The following is a 22,607-nucleotide window of genomic DNA, read 5'->3' as shown; positions in this document are numbered from 1 at the left end:
GATTTATCCTGACTGAAACTCTGATACGTAACTCTGGACCTTCGACATCCTACTCGACGTAGAAGACTGAAGAATCTCCCTTGTGGTCAAGATGTGACCACCCTGCACAAGCAGGCACCATCAAGCGATCAACGGTTTGCTTTGTCGACGCTCCTTCCGGAGCCCGAGCACAGAGCCTGACAAGACTAGGACTTCTGGACTTTCAGACTTCCTTCAGCCCGATCGACAGCCACAGCAAAGCTGAGACTCGTGGAGGCGACGCGAGACGTAGTACCGGCCATCTTGGAAAGCCAGCGAATTACTTTCTGTGCAACTTCTGAGGCACCCTCGAAATTGTGCATTGGGGATTGAGAAGCCCCAGCCCCGAGCACCAACTGCACCGAAGATCAGCCCTCCACACTCCACGAGTTCTGCATGGGGCCCTTCTGCATTTTCCTGCTCGACGCGTCTGTCCGGTCACTTGCCCGTTGGCTTGTGGCCTATGTGACGAAGAAACCTTTGATTTACAATGCTGGTCTGGTTGCTTAAGACTGGCCCTTGCTCCCCTGAAAAGGAGCAGCCCATCAGACCTTGCTGGTCTGATTAGGAAGCCATCTTCCTTTTCTGTGTGGGTTGCCTTTGCCAAGGCTTGTTGACTCCAATCCGAAAGGCGACACCGCCGACAGCGAGATCCTTCGTGGGACAGTCCGCGCCCAGCTCCTGGTCGTCGTCGACACCTGGTCCACGTGGCTGCAGAGACAAGCTTCACAACATCACCTGATTGCTTCGCGACCTCGCCTGGTTCCTTCCTGGTTCCATCCTGGTCACTGGCTAGTGACCCAGACTCTGTCCCCTCTGCTTTCAGGTACTCTTCATCCTCGATCCGCCTTTGAATTCACCCGGACACTTCTCTCCTGGTCGCCTGCAGCATCTTTCTCCAAGGCTCCATAGGAATCCGCGACGAAACCCGACACACTTTGACACCTATGCACCCGCTTCCTGTGGGTGAGCTAACGCGAGTATTTCGGTACTCCTGTGGGTATTGACTATCCTAGTGTCCTAGTTTCTTGTAGCTTTTCCCTAGTCCTCAGTCTCAAACGTCACTTTCCTTTGAGGAATCTTCGGTCATCTGCTCACAACCTTCTAATCATTCCCAGATTTAAACGCAAAAAACATGGTGGTTCCTGTTTCTCTTTCCTTGCTCCCTCCACCTGGAATTCCCTTCCCTCTCCTATTCGACTCTGCCCCGACTACACCACCTTCCGTACACTTCTTAAAACACATCTTTTCCAGCTAGCTTATGATTAATTGCTTGTTCACACCCCACTGTTGTGAATCTCTGCTTTGTCTGTGAGCGCCATGAAACCAATTGGTGTCCGTGCGCGGTAACAAGTGTTTTTAATATAACATAACATAACATCCGAAAGTGTCCTAAAAGAACTAGTTTCCATTTCTTTCGTTCCCATTCTAACTCTATGGTAACTTGCGTGCGTATAAAGACACTGCAGGCGCATCCCGTGGGCTTCCTGCTCTCCATCCATTGGTAGTACAGTGTAGCCCCAGCCGTTCTCCAGGCCCTAGGCCTTTCCTTTGTTCGTGACGTGGTTCTTATACCACTATTTTAGTATATGGTTCGAAGTGCCCCTAGGGCAGTACTGTATTTTGTTCAACTTATTGTATTTTGATTAAGTATCTTGTTATGTGCTGGTGACTCTGACCTCATAAAGAGTTCAGAGGATTGTGTTAGAAATAAATACTTATATATTTTGATATACAACCTGTGTGGTGTCCTTTCACTTGGTATTAAGAGGATTGCATATGGTAAAACAGCTGGCTTCACATGCTCTCTTGAGTTTAGCCTGAGACTGCTTTGTCCATGCTACCACTAGGATAGCTGGTCTATAAGGTTGACTTTACAACCATCACCATAAGGGTTGTTTGGACTGGTGCAAGGTGCTCACTAGAATAGTGAACATCATATACCAGGCCATCTTCTCACATTGATGATTTACTCATGGTCTATGTATAGCATCGTACCCAGAAGTATGTTTGAGAGAAAGTGTACTGGATTGAAATTACCTCATGGATATATTTACCGGCAGATGTTGGGGAGGGGTTTATTTATCATGGATATGAAATGGATATTCCTGTTTTGTAATACCACAATGTTTCTTTTTAATGCACGTCTTTTTATTAAAATGTACATTCTAAATACAAATTGTAATCAACAGTTGAAACTGAGTAACCATCCAACATGAGGTTTTAACTATGCAAAATATATTTGAAGGAGAATTGAACAAAAGTAAAAGACCAGTCCTATTGCACAGAATAACATGCTTCCCCATCCCCCCTTGTTTAGAATGCTTGCCTTTACTATGCATTGCCTCACAACATTCATTGCTTAGCCAACCACCGCGTGGGTGAGGTTAGTCCTGCCCCGGTATTCCCTTCTAGGATCCCACACCGTATCAAACTTTCTTGTACAGCTGCATGCTTTGTATACAGATTTCTCCACCAACATGCACCAGCCCATATTTCAAATCCACTTTTCTACTTTCAGAATTTCCCGGGATGCCCCACAGTCTAACCATGTCAATCCTGCCCATCGTGTGGGCCACGTTACACCATAGTAAGTTACATTTTGGCACAGTCTCCTCCCCTCTAATCCTTGCTGAGATGTGAAGTCTCATTCGTTCACTACTAGAAGCTGAATTGTCTGGTCATACAATTTCAGATCTGGAAGTGCATACCCCTGTCGTAGGGGTTCCTAGTCGGGTACTATAGCAGCGATCTCTTAATCAAGTCAGATGCCCTGAAAAAATCGTCCTTTTTTTTTGTACATTGTGTTTTGCAGCATATTTTTTTAAACTAGGGGAGGGAGATATGTTTATGCAGTGACGCTCTGCCCACTAGTGAGATCGCTAGCTTCTGCCTGTGCCTCACATCTGATTTGTATTAGTCTTAGTACCCTGTCCAATGCGGAAGGTAGTAGGAGAGCACACATCCCTGCCTTGTCCCCTGTTCCGGCTCAGATTCTTTGGAAAACACTCCATTGACCTCAACACTCGCAAGGGTTTCGCATTGAGGAGCCTAATCATGCCATACATTCTGTCCCAAATCTGAATCTCCATAGTGTCGCTATCAAATATGGTCCTCTGTGGAATCAAATGCCTTTTCAGTGTCTACGGTAGGAGTTTTGCTGGTTCTCCTAAGGTTTTGCTTCTGGCCATGTAGCCAAATAACCTTCTTAGGTTGTGTCTTGAGGACCTTTGGGGGGAAAAAACAGTTTGTCGGTGGCTATCAACTTGTATCAGGTGATTAGCCAGTACTTTTGCCAGGAGTTTCACTTCCACGTTTAGGTGAGCTATTGGCTTGTGAGAGACACTCTGCTCTGCTGGCAACACCTGCCTGATGTATAAGTACAATCTTGGCTGTTCGAAGATCTCTCAGGAGGCACTCCATCTGCTGTGCTTAACACCACATATGTAGGAGTAGGCCTGTAACTTTTCCTGCCAAGCATTTGAAAAGTTTGGGTGGAAACTCATTAGGGCCAGAGGCTTTCCCCTTTCTTTATCGATCTAATGGCTTCTTTGACTTCTTGAGCTCTGATGACACCGTCTAGCACCATTTTGTTTTCCTCTTCTAACACTGGAGTTGGGATGTTGCCACCATCTTGGTTCTAAATAATTCAGTGAGATGAGCCACAAAGGCTTCAGCCATCTCTGCCATGGCCACCTCCCTCGCCACTGCCCTCCTCGCCTCAACCTCTATCCCGACTATCCACCAACAACTCATCTCTGCGGGCTAACTATGCCAACAATCTCCCCGCTCTATTTCCCTCTTCATGGAGCCCATACTGTACAGCCCTATATTGTACCTTAGCCTCCTCTTCCTCTATTCATCCCTCATAAGCATGATCCGGTGTGTCAAAGCTGGGCTAGGGCTTGCCAGATTATAAAACTCCCACTGGCATAATTTATGTTTGAGGCCTACCACTGTAGCTGTAGTCCGCAACTACCTTGGTATACTCTGTTGTTTTCCCTGATATTTACGAGATCAGGAGTTCCCTGGCACTGTCCTAAACACCCTCCCACCACAGGTCCTGGACTAAACTGATGTTCTGTTTACTTTAAAGTAGTGTTCTATCGCCGATCCTAGAAAGCATTTTGTGCACCAGTCAGTTTCTAGTTTCTCAGAATCTCAACCCCTCTTGTTCCATGGGGTCAGCAGGTAATCTAGCCTTGACATCGTGCCAGACACACCCTGCATATAGGAGCACTGTCTAAAATTGCTTTGTGCCTCCCTCCACATGTCCATCAGGCCCATTGTCTTTCAGTTGCATTGGGTCCACAAAGGTCTGCAGGCATGTACCCCTCCCTTCGCCCCTGATCACCCGGTCCGGTCCCACTCTTCTCATCATCAGATTAAAGCCCCGCCTACGAGTCAGGTCCTGTACTCCAGATAGCCAGTCTCCTAACTTAGTCAGTGTGAGTTTTGAGACCTGGTGGAAGGTACCCCTAGACCCCTGCTAACTTTCTCCATTCCATGTGTCGTCGGTGCTGCAAAACAACCCTCTGAACTATCCATGTTTTGTGGACCTGAAGCGGGTGAGATCAGCAAGCCAGAGTTCGAACACCCGAAGGCCTGGTAGAGGGCCCAGAATGTCACAGGACTTTATATCCACCCTTCCCAGTAAAGCACAGTTGTTTCCTACCAGGTGAGGCTCATGTAGCAGGACGATATCCGGATTATGTCTATTTAAGAACTGTGACACTATCCCTCTTTTCAACTGATTCCAGGTCATAAAGGTAATTCCCTCTTCCCTATACGTAGAAACCCATGTACCTGGGGTGTCTCGTACACTGTGTTCCTCTCCCTGACAAATTCTTCCAATGTACCACACCATGTCAATGGTAAACTACCCACCCCACTTTACTATAGTCATATCATCTTCATCCCAGATCCTCTCAAGTCCTGGCTGATGAGGGGTGAAACCCTGCAACTGGTCTTCGAATGCTTGTATATGGTCTGGGGAGAACCTGGCCTGGCAATTCGGGCTGGACTGTTCCCATAGGTAACAGGGTCTAGACTGATTTGCATATGGCTGGGTTTAAACTGGAATGGCATGGGGAGCAAAAAACGATGGATTTAGGCCCAGGTCACTGTACTTGGGTGAATGTTTGACACTGATCAGCATTCTGCCCATCAGTGTTCTTTTTGCACCTTTCAAGTCCAGTGTCCTAATTGTTGATGACCGTCCCTCTTTCTGCCCCCTCCCCCCATGCTCTTTGATCTACCTGCCCACTCCCATTCATGTTTCTTGTTCCCATCTGGTTGTACCCCGCAAGCCACTCACACGTCTTCGTTTGCTTGCTAAAGAGCCAGGAACTACCTTCAACAATGATGTGTAGTTTTGCTTTAAAGGTCATATGCGTCGGTTATTAAAACCAGGAACTTTGCTCACCACTGAAGAAGCAACACAAACTGTGACTGGCAGAACAAAGCTTGTCCTCAACTGTCGACACAGCAAATTCTCCAGGAAACTTTGAAAGACAGTGTTTAGCAACAGAGGCTGCTTGAAGACTATAGTGCACACTAGTCCCAGGCATTCCCTCCACACACTACAAATGTGATCTCAGAGGACTGTCTTACTGTTATTGGTGCCGAGGTTCCCTGCTTCCAGCATTTGCTCAGTCTCCCAGAAATGGACAGGAACCCTGAGCTGTATTCACTGCATGATGTTCCTATGTGTCTGAGCTCCTTCCAGTTGGTTTCTGGGCAACCCAAGCAAGCTGCTTGAACATGCACATTGTGCAGTTGCTGAATCAGACCAGAAACAAATCTCCCACAAAGACTAATCTAAAATAAACGAATTCTCAGCACGACAACTAGTAGTTGTGCAGTAAAGCCAAACCGTAACAAATCTAGTAGGACCTGCAAGCGAAAAATGAGCAGCGAAAAAAGGACAAGCCTGGGGTGCTGCGAGAATGAAGGAGCACATTAGCGGCTGGATGATGAACTTGTGTTTCATTTTGACGCGAGTTTTTGTGTCGGAATTCTAAAGCTCGAAACGAACCAAACCAAAAAAAAAGAAATGGTACACTGACAAATACATACATTAAGAATAGAATAAGGGTACATGTAACAGAGGAAGTCTGCATGGGAGGAAACCAAGCAATGAAAGGAGGGATAAATGCAACTAAGTGACCAATAAAAAACACACATTCACGAGAGGCACCACAAAGAACCAGTGGCAGCAATGTGAATAGACCAGGGCGTGCCCTTACCCCACAGACTAGATACAGCAGTCTTGAAGAGACGACTCCTGCGCTGCCTAGGTGCGACCTAAAAAGGCTAATGTTGACTCTTCAATTCTCAAGAACTACTAGCCCAATTCCTTGCTTCCACTTCTAAGTAAGCTGCTGGAAGGTCAAATTAATAATCAGCTGACAAACAAAATCTGGATCCACCACAGTAGAGGCTCAGATCTGAACACAGCACTGAGACTTTCTTGGTTGCAGCAATAGACTCCATTAGATGTTCTCTAGATGTCAACACTCCATCTATGATTGTGTGTCTAGACATGTCCCTAGCTTTAGACCCTATGTCACATGCTAGGTTTCTTCAAAAGCTGAACGAGAAAGGCCTTAGAATGGTTCTAAGACTTTTTGAAAAATATATCTCAAGTCTTCTTGTTGAGTGCTTTCAAGTCGCGGACCATGCGGATTGACAATGGGGTCCCTCGGGGATCCTGTTTGAGCCCCACCTTATTTAACGTATACGTGGCCTCCCTTGCCAAGATCATCAAATCCTTTGTATTTGAAATGTTGTCTTTATGCTGACGATACTTAGCTGGTCATCTCCTTTGAGAAAGACGCAGACAAAGTGTAGGATCGCTTCTCCACAGGGATGAAAGCGATAGCAGAGTGGAAGTCAAATAACTATCTTCAGTTAAATACAGAAAAGACAGAGATCATGCTTTTTGGGGAAGTCCAACAACTCTAGACCCCTGATTAGTGGGTGGCCTTCTGTACTAGGCAGTGCCCCTACTCCCAGTTACGTTGTAAAATATCTTGGCATTTGGTAAGACCAAGCTCTAACAATGAAAGAGCAGATCCTTTCCACAATGGGTACCTGCTTTTCTATGATGCACCTACTGAGGAAAGCCCTTCCTGTTCTCCTGCTTGCGGCTGGGAAACCTTGGTGCAGACTCTCATTGTAAGCAGGTTGGACTATGGTAAAGACGTTACTGTCCAAATTACAGGTCGTACAAAATACAGCAGCACGGCTCATTTGTAATCTTACCTCGAGATCTGCTTCTACCGCACTTTTGAGAATGCTACTCTGGCTACCTGTCAAATATTTAAAGTCTGTTTAACCCAAAAAGCTTTAATGTGGAAGGGTCCTCACTACTTATGCCAGAAGCTTAAACTTTATTATACAGTCAGGAGGTTGCGATCTATGGATAAAGCTTTACTTACCACGTCGGCATCCGCTGGTCAAGGTGCAAAGGCAGGTCTTTCTTGTATGTGGCCCCACTTACTGGAATAACTTGCTATTTTATATCCATACTTGTACTGATTACATCAAATTGAAGAAATTACTATAGACTGATTTGTTTTAACTATGTGTTATGCACCATTTTTGTTGCCGATGTCCTCAGTGCCAAGATAGCCCTGCAGGGGGATTCGAGCGCCATACCAAATTAAACTAACCTAACATAACAAGGTCTTAATGGATTCATCATGTTTAAGTAGATTTGTCACTGCTGTATGTTCTCTATTTTTCCCACATTGGCATGTAGAAGAGAGATGTCTACTGCCACAGTATCAATTTTAATATCCAAGGAGTCTTTGATAGCTGGTTTCTACTCCTTAAGTATGGGATCTCCTGTCTCTCCTCCCCCCCCCCCCCCACCCCCAAGCACAGTCCAGGTTCTGTTGTGGTCTCCACTTTCAGGGAACTCCCTCCCCTAAATGCATATTTATTCATCCTGTTATATTGCTTAGTTTTGGGAGGCTTATCATGCACCACGGAATTGCCCCGTGGAGGGGTCAAACGTATAAATACCTGGCTTTGTCTGCCCCTGCCTTAAGCTACACCTGTGTGCTGTTTATAGGCTTTCCCGGTGGGCAGGATGTCACTTGTAGGTACTAGGCCTCCTCTAATGGGCTCCCTGCCCTGATGGCGCAGTATTTAGAGCCGGCCTGAATCCTGCTGGAGCAGATTTTCTGCACCTTTACCTCCTCTGGGGTTCGGGGGGGGGAGCATTTTCCTTCTCCTCGCCCCCGCAAGCAGTCGTGATCACGAATGTCCCCAGGGTCGGTCCTCTGCCCTTGTGGGTGTGCTGCACCTCTTTATGGAGGAGGCGTGGCTTCCTGGGGGTCTCCAGTTCTAGTTTTAAATAGCAGAGGAAAAAGCGCTGTATGGGGACATGACGGTGGGGGTTGTCTGTCCAGCTCCTGTGGCACATCTGCTTCCGTGGTAAAAGTCTCCGGTCCCCTCTGCCGCAAGGACCAGGCTGAATGACTGCACTGATGTAGCTCCGCTGCGGGCGATTAACAGCCCATGCAGTCTCCTTCTCACGCTGTCAGAGGCCAACAGCACTCCAACTAGGGCTCAGATAGCTGCTGGATTAAATTTTCCTCAACCGAAGTGACAGCTCCTTGCTTCAGATGATTATGGTGCCCAAGCCACGGCCCATCACCATAGGATTTCAGACTGAAGAAAAAGAAGGGACTGTTAATATTGCAGAGTGGACCACCAATATTTGGTTAGATTCATCAGTACGATTTACATATTGTCTTTAATCCGATGGCTTCCAACCGAGAGCTGATGGAGGATGAAATAAGTGTTGATGACATACTTGGTGGTACGAAAGGGGTGTTCAGGGAGAAACCTGGGCTACTAAATGAATATGTACCTAAAATAATTGTCTAGCCTGGGGCTGTGCCAGTTAAGGAAGGTCCCTATAGTAGCTGGGAGGAGGTAAAATATGTTTGATTCCATGGTCAATGAGAGAATTATAGAAACAGAGAAAGTTTCAAGTTGGGTTTCGCCGGTTGTGATTACTAAGAAGGCTGATAGCTGGTTGAGATTGTTTGTGGACTTGAGAATATGTCACTGATAATTTTACCTTACTCAACATTAAAGAATTGATCTTTTTGTCGAGTGGTGACATATATTTTTGCAAAATTGGATTTAAAGAGTTCATGCTATCCGATTTGTTTATAAGAATACCCTAACAATTTAACTGTGTTTAATACTATGCAAAGAACATTTAAATTTTTGGAATGTCATCTGCAGCAAGTGTCTTCAGTAGATAATGGCTGAGGTTGTCAAGTATTTGTCCGACACCATCAATTTTCATGATGATATAACGGTAGAAACACAATCAAGTTCTAAAACAGACTTTAGACAGACCCCTGGAGGTGGGCCTTACTTTAGCCAAGGACACACTATTTCGGCTGATTGGGTGAGATCTAAAAGATTTTCTCGATGCCATCAGATCACCTTGATCTCAATACAAAGACCAATTAAGGTCCTTCATGGATGGGTCCTATTGTGATTTATTCAAAATGTATTGAAAACGTTGCTGCGAAAACTGAGGAAAGTGTGCGTGTTCAAGTGGGATAGGTTGAGGCTTTATGGCAGATTACATTCATGGATTTTGATGGCATTTTCTAGTGTTGTAGTTAAGGTTTTGTATTTTGTAGTGAAAAGTTTATTTGCATTGAGGAGGATCTATTGAAGGTCTGACCAGTTGACTGGCAAGATGGCCTTTAACTGGACGTGGTACTGTGCTAGCCAAAATATGCAGGCATTGCCCTCGGTTGCAGGAGGTTGTTTTAGGAAACGATTTTTAAGTTGCCGCTTTTAGATAGGAAATGTATTTGGAGGGCATGTAGATGTCTTTCAGCCAGGATTTAGTCTCCAGCATTTCAAAGCTTGTTGATGTTATGAAAGAATATAGAAGGTCACTTTCAAGTGTTGTTTTATTCCTTTCTTTACAGAGTACACTACGTTAACTTTTCCTAGCCAGATAACGAATTTCAATATTTTGTAAATGAAAATTTATTATCTTTCTGTTAGGGAAGCCCACCGGAGGCTAAAGTTTGTGTGTACATGCATCAGTCTTTCAGTTTATGCAGCTCTTCCATGGTGGAATCTGTTATGGGGCACAATATGCCACTTTTCAATTTGAAGCCAATGTGAAGTATAATTCTATGTAGGCAGGTGTTGTGGTTTCATAAACATTGTTAGTAGCTTTTTTGTAATGATATATTGAAATTGCGATACTGTAATGCATAACTAAGCGTCATGGTGATTATTTGAATGTTTAAAGTTTTTTGTTGTTATAGGTTGTAAGAAGAGCAAAGAATCCTCTATCCCGGGACAATGTTTTTGCGAGACAAAAACGTGAATGGATCATACCTCCTGTAAGCATTTATGAAGAGCAGGACAATTCCAAAAAGAATCCAATTGCAAAGGTAAATAGAATAATCGCTGCTGCATTCTTTTTTTATCTTTACTGATTCTAAATCTCTGCTGTGTGGAAAAACAAATGGCTGGGTATTGTCTCCGACATAGTTGATTCCACTCCAAACATTTTGACACCAGTATCTGGATGTGGAAAATTTGATCGAAGCAAATGCAGTCTGTACTAAAAATATCCTTTATGCTTTTTAATACTGCTGATGGTTTTTTTAAAACAAAAAAACTAAACATCACATTTCTGCTGAAATTGAATTATTTTGTATGTGACATTATCTTATCTCGTCTCCTTATTTGCAGTACTGAAGAACCCCTTGTATGCCAAAAGATTTCACAAACACATAGCCAAGCTAGGTGATCTCGGAACTAGAACACCAGCAACCCAGGCTAGTTTTGGCCTAGTTGGGTCTTTTAAGTCCGGCATTTAGTGTGAAAGAGATGGCAAGATGTTTTTTTCGCTGACTGTGCGCTGGTATCAAGCTGCATCTAATTGAAGAGACCTAGGAAGGCAGAAACCGGTCTTGGGTTGCTTGTTCGCTGGTTCACTGATGCCCCGTCTTGGCAGTTCAGGCTGGACTGGCCTCATTGGAGCTGAACCCAAGCTAAATTGCACATGGCTGGGTCTAATCTGAGGTTGACTAGTGCTCTAAAAAAGCAATGCAGTGGTTTGCTACCCTGAGCAGTTGCTAGATTATTTAAAAGATTTCATCCCAGCACTTTTAGTGTGTTTAAGGCACATTTAGAACAGGAGATGTTTGCTAGAGTGTTTCACATAAGTTAGCCTAGGGTGAGTGGATTTTACCTGAGATTCAAGACCTGTTCAAAAAGATGTACAAAAACCATTAGTGAATTCATGTCATAATGAATTATACTTCATCACAATAGTAATAACAGTATGTTCGAGGCATATGTGCTGTAGATTATAAGCTGTGCAAAGATTGCCATCTAGTGTTCGGTCCGGATGTTTGCAGTTTCTTTTTCTTCCAACAAGTCTTTCCAGTCACAAGGTAGGTGACTCCTCCTATCGGTGATAGTGTGCATGGGCCTCGACTCCATTGTTAGATTGTTTTTTCTGCCATCGGGATTAGATGTATATCGTTGCACTCCTGTTCGACACCGTTCCTTCGGGTTTCCCTCCGCTCACAAGATTCTCACCCTCAACGTCATTGTTTTAAATCGAGTATCCCTTTCTATCTTGTATTGTAATTACTTTAAGTAATCGTTCGAGTGGAAAGTTTGTGGAAGGCCTTCAGGCCTAACCGCGTCAGGTTGACCTGCAGTTGTTGGAACAAACGCCCTTTAAATTCTGCCTTTGGTGTCACATGAAATACCTGCACACCGACTCATACGAAGTGTGTAACCTGTATTTGTCCCCTGAACACAGGCTTTCTGCTTCATGAAAACACTTCGCGACCGTCTGGTTCGACGTTATGACATGCGGAGCCAGCACCCAAGCTCCATTCCGGACATCTTCGGTCAACAGTCTGACAAAGAGGCCAGCGAGGCCATTGTCCGTAGTTGGCCTTACATTATGGAACAAGCTCCCACTGATGCTCAGGCAGTGTATAGATCATTTCAGCTTCAGAAAAATGCTGAAAACATTTATGTTTCAGAACTAATTCTTTCTCAATTGTTTGTGCTCTTGGATCTGTTTCTGGTGTTTTGGGCGCAGAGATACTCCTTCGGGAGTTGATTCAAGAGTGATATAAACCCGCAAATAAATGGGAACAAAGGGGGACCAGGTCAACATCGCAGATCTCGAATCCGACCAAGAGGAGAACATCGCATATGGTCAACGTACCGTGAGTGAAGCCCCCCCACCCCCTCATCCCAAGACACAATTTCAATTAAAAACAAGGCTCCAGTCCAACCCTCGGGCCCCGGTCGGCACAGAGATCACACTTCTGACGCCCCACCCTCTGGCTCTGCATCGAAGCCTACCAAAAAGTCTTCAGGCTCCGAAAAGACTCTCCAAACCAAGTTTGGAGCCCAAACTTTCGGGGTCAAAACACAAGTCCGGCACCGACCCCCACCATTCGGGCCCGAAAAAATCATTGCATCCTAAGACATCAACTGTTTCGACTCCGGCACCGAAAACATTGTTGCTGAAACAGACAGAAGTGCAGAAAACAACTACAAAACCCAGTTTCAATGCCCCATTCAGATCCAAAGCAAAAACTTTTGTATATAAATTGACAGACTGTCCATATCACCACAAACGTGACTCCGAAAAGAAGGGCTGATGTAGAAGAAGAATATCACATCCCGTTAAAGAAGAGATGTGTTGGAACTAGCCCTTCCCCTCCTCCTCTTCCTCCACCTATTCTTCCTTCATCACCACCTTCCTCCTCAGCTTCAACCAACTTCATCTGAACATTCACCACCATATACACCTGACAACCAGGATGATGATCAGGATAGGGATGATGATCAGCCAATACAAGACCCATGGGACGATTATAACACCAATTCGCCCATAAGCAATGATCCCGACCTGTACCCTACCAAGCCCTCTCCACCAGATGATGGATCTGAAAGAGACACGTTAGTATTAGATTCCTTACCTTAGAATATCCCCAGGCGTCAGACTGGATCCGGAAACTTTTGCGTAGCAGTACCCTTGCGCGTCGGTAGGCGTCGTCTGCGGCTCTGCGTCCGTCGTCAGCGTCGTGGGTGCCGTGATGACGTCGTCGGAGTACTTAGACGCCGCCTCCGCGTGCTGACGTCAGTTCTTCTTTTTTCCGCGCCAGCAAGCGCAGATCTGGAAAAAGCAGTAACCCTAGTCAATTTTTGACTAACTTTTTTGATCACTTTTTGATTGTATATCGAGTCTCTCGACTCCGAACGGTGCCGTAGGGATGCCCGGCTTCAAGCACTGTGACGATTGCGACCGCCTGATGTCGGTCACGGATCCTCACCGCGTCTGTTTATCTTGTCTGGGCGTCGACCACGACGACAAGGCCTGCTCCGACTGCCGGGCCCTCTCTTTGAAAGCCAGGCGGGAGCGGTCCCGCAGGCGACTCGAACTCCGGCAGTCGGTCCCGCGCCGCGAGAGGTCCCGATCCCATGGGAGGTCGAGGGACAGGTCGCGGGCTCAGAGCCACCACAGTTCCGAGGGTAGGCCGCACTCCTCCGGGTCGAAGTCGTCGTCAGGTAAGAGGCACAAGAAGTCCAAGCGGCGTCATCGCTCTTCGGACTCCCCCCGACGCTCGCACGATGCGGCCGGGGGTTCGGGTGACACCACCCATGCGGCTCCGTCGGAGTCGCGGGCGCCGCGTGCAGCTCCACACCCTCCGGTCCCTGGGCTGAACGCGTCGCAGGAGAAGATCGAACGCTTCCTCATGGCCATGAGGAAACTCTCTCCTCCGACGGGCTCCGCGGCGCCTTCGGGCCCAGCGGACCCATCTGGGGCCCCTAGCGGGTCGGCGGCTCCGGCCCCGACGCCGTCAGGTGCTTCGGCCCCGACGCCGCCGATGCCTTCGGGCCCTGCGCCGCAGGTCCCCACTATCCCGACGCCGCCGGCGCCTTCGGGCCCGGCGCCGAGGGGTTCAGTTGTCCCGGTGCCGCCGGCGCCTTCGGGCCTGGCGCCGCAGGACGCCGCTGGACCTCCTTCGGGATCTGGTTCGTCGCCGGTGGATCTTACGACCTCCCCGGCGTCGGACCCGCAGGTGTCGCCTCCGGCGCCGTCCTCGGGCAGCGCCGTCCCCGGTTCCACCTTCATTCCTGTTCAGCTGTCGGGACGGCCCCGATGGGCGCCGCTCCAGACGTCGTTTGGTGAATTTCACTTTTATGATCAGGCCCCATTAGTTGAGAACCCTGAGTTTCCGGAGATGGGCGATGAAGAGGACTGGGAGGGGTCTGAGGACCCTCTGGCCAGGGAGTGTCAGTCTCATGAGGACTGGACAGGAGACCTTGGGGAGGCCAGTGGCCTGGACACCTCTCCAGACACTGGTTTTGTCTCCCCTCCTACCGTGGCTTCGGAGGAGGGGGCAACGTATAGTGTGGTGCTGATGAGGGCTGCCAAGGCCTTGGGCCTTGAACTCCCCGTCGCGGCCGTGAGGACTAACCTCCTCACTGAGGTCCTTAAACCGCAGTCAAGCTCGGCCGAGCCTCTGCTGCCCTTTAATGAGGCCTTGACCGACGTTCTTCTGGGCACTTGGTCCAAGCCCGCTACGGGTTCGCCCGTAGATAGGAACGTGGCCAGACGCCAACGCCCAGCCCCGGGTGACCCATGTTTCCTGTCCTCCCACCCTACCCCCGAGAGCCTGGTCATCCAGGCCTCCAATTCCCAGACCGCATTCCCGTCGGCCCCGCCGGACAGGGAATCCAAGAGGTATGACCAGTATGGGAAGAAGATCTTCTCATCCCTTAGTCTAGGCCTGCGGTCTTCCAACACCGCCTGCCTCTTGGGACGTTACACCCACTCTGTGTGGGATAAGGTCGGGGAAGTGCTGCCAGAGTGTCCGTTGGAGGTACGGGCCAAACTCGGCCAAGCCCTTGTGGAGGGCCGGGATGCAGCCAAGTATTCCATCAGGTGTGGGCTGGATACCACCGACTCGCTAGGTAGAGCGATGGCAACGACGGTGGCGGTCAGACGCCACGCCTGGCTGAGGTCCGCCAACTTCTCGGCTGATGTCCAGAGCACACTCATGGACATGCCGTTCGGTGGCCGTCGCCTCTTTGGCGACAAGGCAGACCATGCGCTTGAGCGCTTTAAGGACTCCAGGGCTACGGCCAAGTCCTTGGGCCTCTCGGGCCAGCGCCAGCAATCGGCTGCCTTTCACTCCTTTCGTGGCCACGGAAGGGGTGCGCCCACACGCGCCGCCAGCCACGCTCCGCAGAGCAATACCCAACGCGGTGGCGGCCGTGGGAACCGCCGTCCGGGCGGTCGGGGGCAGCGGCGAGGTCAGTCCACACCTTCCCCCGCAGCATCCGCCTCAAAACCCTCCTAGTCCGTGCTTTCAGGCCCATGTGACGCCAGTGGGGGGCAGGGTTCGCCATCACCACCTCACTTCGGACAGGTGGGTGCTGCAAATCGTCCGAAGGGGCTATTCCCTCCCCTTCGAGGCGACTCCTCCAGCCATGCCACCGCAGAACCACCGTGTATCGGGGGATCACTTGCGACTTCTGCAGGAGGAAGTTACGGCCCTCTTGGCCAAGGGGGCCATCGAGCGCGTTCCTGGGCCAGAAGTAGGGTGTGGTTGCTACTCCCACTACTTTCTGGTACCCAAGAAGGGCAAAGGGGGCCTACGCCCTACCTTGGATCTACGGAACGTCAACGGCTTCCTCCGGAAGGAGAACTTCAAGATGCTGACATTGGCTCCTGTCCTAGCTGCCCTGGACCCTGGAGACTGGATGGTAGAGTTGGACTTGCAGGACGCTTATTTCCACATCCCCGTCCTGCCGGCCCACCGACGCTACCTGCGGTTCACGGTTGGCCACGAGCACTTTCAGTTTACCGTGCTCCCCTTCGGCCTTACCAGCGCCCCACGGGTGTTCACAAAGGTGATGGCGGTGGTCGCAGCTCATCTGCGCAGGTTCGGGGTTTCAGTCTTCCCCTACCTAGACGACTGGCTGTTGAAGGCGGGCTCGCCCCTGACAGTCGTCAGCCACCTCCAGACTACGGCAGACCTCCTGCACCAGCTGGGGTTCTCCATCAATGTGCCAAAGTCGCACCTGTGTCCCTCTCAGAAGCTCCTCTTCATCGGAGCGGTTCCTCGGCGCAGTTTCGGGTTTATCCACCCGAACAGCGGGTCCGGGATATTCAGGCTCTGATTCCCATCTTTCAGCCGTTATCCCGGGTCTCGGTCAGGTTGACGCTGCGGCTTCTGGGGCTGATGGCCTCCTGCATCCTTCTGGTGCATCACGCCAGGTGGCGGATGCGGGCTCTGCAGTGGGACCTGAAGTTTCAGTGGGCCCAGCATCAGGGCAATCTGTCCGACCACGTCCTGATCTCGGAGGGCACTGCAAGACCGCTACAGTGGTGGCTCACAGACCGCGATTCGGTCAGCGGCAGATCCCTCTACCATCCCCAACCGGAGCACGTAGTTGTGACGGACGCGTCCCTCCAGGGCTGGGGAGGCCACATGGGAGAGGCAGAGATCAGAGGCCTCTGGTCTCCGGCGGAGGCCCGGCTCCACATCAACCTGTTGGAGTTGCGGGCGATTCGTCTAGCGCTGAAGGCATTCCTCCCCTCTGTCCGGGGGAGTGTAGTGCAGGTGTTCACGGACAACACCACCGCCATGTGGTACTGCAACAAACAGGGCGGGGTGGGGTCATGGACCCTTTGCCAGGAGGCTCAGCGCCTCTGGCAGTGGCTGGAACGCCAGGGCGTGACCCTGGTGGCTCAACACCTGGCGGGTTCTCTGAACGCCAGGGCGGACGAGCTCAGCCGTCGGTGCATGATGGATCACGAATGGCGTCTGAACTCGGACGTGGCGCAAGGCCTCTTTCAGCGATGGGGAGAGCCTTGGTTAGATCTATTCGCCACCAAAGAGAACGCGCAATGTCATCTGTTCTGCGCGTTGGAATTTCCAAGGCGGCACTCGCTCGGAGACGCTTTTCGTCGCGAGTGGAGTTGCGGTCTGTTGTACGCCTTTCCGCCTATACCACTTCTGCCCAGAGTGCTGAAGAAGATCAAGCGCGACCGGGCCCAAGTCATCCTTGTGGCTCCGGACTGGGCGAGAAGGTACTGGTATCCAGAGCTACTCAATATATCAGTCGATCCCCCGGTTCGTCTGCCTCTTCAGGAGGACCTTCTGTCGCAGCAGCAGGGGACGGTCCTCCACCCGAGCCTGTCCAGTCTCCACCTCCATGCTTGGAGATTGAGCGGCGACAGTTGAGGCCATTTGACTTGCCTCCTGAAGTCTGTAACGTCATTCTGGCAGCCAGGCGTCCCTCCACAAAGTCGGTATACGCCTGCAGGTGGAACAGATTTGTGGCATGGTGCACAGCAAAGGCTGTGGATCCTCTTGCTGCCCCTCTTTCTGAGGTTCTTCTCTTCCTTCTATCTCTTGCCCAGCAGGGCTCTGCTCTGGGCACTATCAAGGGCTATCTTTCTGCCCTTTCGGCCTTTCTCAGGCTACCTGATCAGCCTTCTTTGTTCAAGTCCCCTATTGTAAACAGATTTCTTAAGGGCATCACACACACGTTTCCTCCTGTTCCGTTTGTGATGCCTCAGTGGGACTTGAACCTGGTTCTTACCTTTCTGATGTGCGCTCCCTTTGAGCCACTTCACAACTGTCCTCTTCGCCTTCTGACTTTGAAGACGGCTTTCCTGGTTGCCATCACCTCTGCCAGGAGAGTGAGTGAGCTCCAGGCTCTTTCTTGTACTCCACCTTTCCTTTCTGTCCATCCGGACAAAGTGGTGCTACGTACCAAACCTTCTTTCCTGCCCAAGGTTGTCACGGCCTTCCACATCGGGCAGTCTATCACCTTGCCAACCTTCTTCCCGCCACCGCATCCCTCTAAAGAGGAAGAGCGACTCCACCGTCTGGACCCAAAACGTGCGCTCTCATTTTATTTGAGTCGCACACGCCAGTTCCAGGTGGATGACCAGCTCTTTGTTGGTTACGTGGGCGCTAAGAAGGGGAAAGCGGTGCACAAGAGGACCATCTCCCGGTGGATCATCTTGTGTATCCAGGCATGCTACTCTTTGGCTAGGAAGGAGCCCCCGGCTGGATTGCGGGCTCATTCCACCCGAGCCACGGCGACTACCACTGCCCTGGGCAGGGGTGTGCCCTTACAAGACATCTGTCAGGCAGCTACGTGGGCATCGCTGCACACGTTTGCGAGACACTACTGCCTGGACAGCCAAGTCCGGAGGGATGGCTTCTTTGGCCGTTCCGTCCTCCAGGACTTTCCGGTGTGATTATTGGTTCGCAGACCCACCACCGGGGTTGGTATTGCTGGGGTATCTATTCTAAGGTAAGGAATCTAATACTAACGTGTCTCTTTCAGATGCACAAGTTACTACTTGTGTAACGATATATCTGTAAGAGACATTAGTTAGTATTAGATTCCTTACCGACCCACCCATCCTCCCCGTTCTGCTAAACCAATATCTAGGGTTAGGGTTGTCCCCTTTCAGGGCCCTAGTTTCAATGGCACCAGTGTTGGTTTTTAACATGGCTCTGCGTTTCTGGCGTGGAAAAGCTGTGTCTAAGAACTGACGTCCGCACGCGGAGGCGGCGTCTAAGTACTCCGACGACGTCCTCACGGCGCCCACGACGCCAACGACGGACGCGTAGCCGCAGACGACGCCTACCGACGCGCAAGGGTACTGCTACGCAAAAGTTTCCGGATCCAGTCTGACGCCTGAGGATATTCTAAGGTAAGGAATCTAATACTAACTAATGTCTCTTACAGATATATCGTTACACAAGTAGTAACTTGTGCTTTAGGCTACATTGAATTACTGGGTAGACCTGCCAACTATCATGGGGTGCAGCTACATAAGCAGACCCTCCAGGATTTCGTGATTTTGCGATTTGCTGTGAAATCGGCACTTCTGTAAAATTCACAACATTTTTACAAAAGTGCCCGCACAAATGAAGCAATGCAGGGAAAACCTGAAGAAAACAGTGCACATGTGGAGTTCCTGGAAAGATCAGAATGCATACATTATGCATTAAACACATCTTTTTTATTTGATGAGCAGTAGAAATAAACTGAAGCAAAATGCTCTGGTAATCAAGAAGTAAGGACCAGGAATAAAGAGTGCACAGAGCCCTTTCGCATCATACTCCTGTCTGCCAAGTGATCTCTTCTACTCCCTAATGGCTCCTTCACCACGATAGGCGATGGGTTTCCTGTGACCACGCCTGCTAGTGTGTTGAAAGTTCTGTTTTTTTATTTCTATTACAAGAGGGGCGAGAACGTTCACTAAATCAGAGTTTCGATTTGACTACTTTTTCGTTTTTCAGATTAGTTCGGGCAGAATATTTCTGGGTAATTATTTAGGGCTTATTCGTTAGAAATAAAGTTGTATTTATTTATCTAATGTATTTTAAGGGGGGCTTTTTCTTGGTTTTAAAGATTACGTAGGTTGAAGGAGTGCTGTGCACAGAACACGATAAAAGGGGAGCAAGGACTGTTCTGGTGGCTGACGGGAGGGTGTGCACACGCGTGCTACTCGAAAATAAAAACCAGTGAAGTTACTTATCAGGGTCTATCCTCTATTACAGAAAAACAAGATAACCCCTAGGTATCCAAGGGTCCTGGTGTAAGCACTATTACAGAACAGAAGTGGTCCCTACGGAGGTGAGAATAACGAGTGCCAGACAATCCTATTAAATCAAAACAATATTTTTAATATATAGTGATCTATTAATAAATAAAAGTGCAAAAAAAAGTACTGTAGTTCGATGTGAGTTTTGAAAGGTGACATCAACACAAAAAGTTTAATGTAAGCATGAGTAACTGTCACTCAAAAGAGTGATGTCTATCGATAAATAAATCAAACACATGAAGTGGGCCCCCACTGTAGTCTGGAATGGTTCTCGAGAGGCGGAGATATAAACAGCGCAGAATATTGCTAAATACTGGAAGGGTTATAAGTAAAAGTATGCCAGTCAGGATAAAATCCAAAAGCCCGGGACAATGTCAGGCGTACTGGAGCTGGGGCTACCACACTGGCCAATCTGAAACATCTCTGTATTGATAACCTATACAGATGAGAATCGGATCTTGAATGTACTCAACTGTAGCCTGCAAAGTTACAATTTAGAGCCCGGGCGGCGAAGGCAGGCGGTCCCAGAAGAGTAAATCACACCTTAAATATACCAAATTAATAGCAGATTTGTTTACTTGCTTTCACTAAAGTGTCTAGACAATGCCCTGATCAGTGACCGCATACTGTGGAAGATGGTCAATGTATTAGCAGTGATTCGCTTTTACAAAAGATGAAAATGGATGATTACGAGAAAAATAAAGTGCAGCAAAAATGCTGCTAAATTTCCATATTTGTGCCGCTAAATTTACTAATCCATGCTGCTATATCCTGGGGGGTCTGCGTAAGGAGTAGTTAGAAGAGGATTTCCTCTTTGAAACCCTCAGTACCACACAGAAGTCATCACATACACTACCCATGCTTAAAGTGATGGTCCGGCATGTAGATGACATTTTTAATGACAGTCAGGGCTCTTATTCTTAACCCTAGAGTGGACAAGAAGTACAAGCCAGCATCAACAGACCCAGTATAAATACGGGGTAAATTGCCACTAGACTCCCTGGTTGTGTCCAATGCATGAAAAAGATCCAACTCAGACAACAGGAGAGGCTCCACCTCCTGATAAGGAATCAAAGCTTATTGATGCTTCGGGAAAAAGGGTAGCTTCTCAAACAGCCAATTTCTGGCGCATCGCCAACACTCAGGCGCTGTTTGCGCGAGCCCACCGCGCGAACTGGGATGAAATGGAACAACTGATCCAATATTCGCCCCGGAACACAAATCAAAAGCACAAGCTCTGGTTCAGGAAGGGCAACTTATGGCTAACAATCAAATAAGATGCTCTCTAGATGCTGCAGACACTGCTGCTAGAGCTATAAATACTAGTGTCATGTTAAGGAGGCACGCCTGGCTCCGTATAGCTGGTTTTAAACCTGGGGTTCAAACCTCTATTTTTAAATACCCTATTCGATAAGGAACATCTATTTGCCAGCGGTAGATTCTTCACTTGAGTTAATGAAGAAAGATACTGAGGTAGCCAAATATATGGGAGCCCTTCAGTCCACACATGTTCGTGCTTCCTTTTGGCGATCTTTTTACTGAGGAGGTTCCAAAAATACCTCATCAGAAGCAACCTTCACCTATAAGGGCAATAACCAACCCTTTCCATCTAAGGGTTATTTCAGGGGAGGTTACATAGGTAACAACTGTAAGAGCAGGATAATGGTAAGGGCAGGGGATGGAGCTGAAACACACGCAACTCCCCCACCAACACAAAGCAGTGACTTGCCTTCACGTCCCCCCCGATTACTCAACACCGGTTGGGGGAAGACTCAGATTTTCTATCAATCTGTCAATCAATAACAGCATACAATTGGGTACTCGAAATTATCTGTTCTGGTTACTGCCTGGAATTTATCAACACGCCTCCAAATATGCCACCAAAGCACCATAAACGATCACCAGACCATCCATACCTCCTCAAACAGGCGGTTCAGTTTCTACTTCTAAAAGGGGCTATAGAGCATGTGCCGCTCCAACATCACGGGTCGGGCGTATACTCCTTTTATTTCCTGATTCTCAAAAAAGACGACTCTCTCAGACCAATTTTAGATCTCAGAGAACTCAACTGGTACATTCAGGTCAGACCACTTCCTCTACGAGGTTTCATTGGTTATGTACATGGCTTCCTGATGAAGGCGTACTGCCGAAACACGCATAGGACACAGATTTTCAAGAGCCATGCCAGAAATGAATGTCCTCTATATAAAATTAAGTGATATTTTTACACTATTTATATGTCTTGATAAATATTGAACATTAGGAATATTTCCAATCCTAAAGGCATGTGGTGTTCACACTTTGAAAAATGTATTTTTGTAGTGGCTGGATTCATGATAGGAACCATAATCCTTTCATGTAATCTTAGTGCAATATTGACTACAGAGGACCATCATTCCTCTTTTTCTTCTCTCTCCTTTTAATGTGTACATAAAGTAAAATTGTTTGTATTAATAATAAAAAATATTTTTTGATACGGACTAACAGAGGGTGCATAAATATGTTCATGACATGTGATATTTAGGTCCACGATTATCCTTAACTTTCCTAATTTGTTTTGTTTACATTCGACAACTTACTCTGCTACAGAAAGGCGACTTTCGATCTACTCTAGATCTGAAAGACCCTACTTTCATATACCAGTTCACCCTGCGCATTGCTAATTCCTCAGGTTTGTGGTAGTGGGTCATCACTATCGGTTCAGGGTACTCCCAATTCCGTGTCACCACCGCCCTTAGAGTCTTCACAAAGTGTGAGGCGGTAGAAGCTGCTCAACTAAGGCGACAAAGCATCCACGTCTTCCCATACTTAGACGATTGGCTCATCAAAGCCAACATGTACCAACAATGTCTGCAGCACATTTTCAAGACATTTCGGCTACTGCATCAACTAGGGTTCACATTCA

The 22,607-nt window shown here is 48.3% G+C and overlaps 1 protein-coding gene across 1 annotated transcript in view; it reads left to right on the top strand.

The window, feature by feature from the left end:
- DSG2 (desmoglein 2) overlaps nucleotides 1-22,607 on the top strand; it is a 486,965-nt gene that overhangs the window by 132,668 nt on the left and 331,690 nt on the right. The window contains exon 3 of the mRNA XM_078687378.1: nucleotides 10,341-10,469. Coding sequence (XP_078543504.1) covers nucleotides 10,341-10,469 — 129 coding nt within the window. The remainder of the gene's footprint in view (nucleotides 1-10,340; nucleotides 10,470-22,607) is intronic.

The sequence above is a fragment of the Lissotriton helveticus genome, chromosome 4_1 (genome assembly GCF_964261635.1).
Source record: "Lissotriton helveticus chromosome 4_1, aLisHel1.1, whole genome shotgun sequence".
NCBI lineage: Eukaryota > Metazoa > Chordata > Amphibia > Caudata > Salamandridae > Lissotriton > Lissotriton helveticus.
This window is presented reverse-complemented; position numbering and strand designations above follow the sequence as displayed.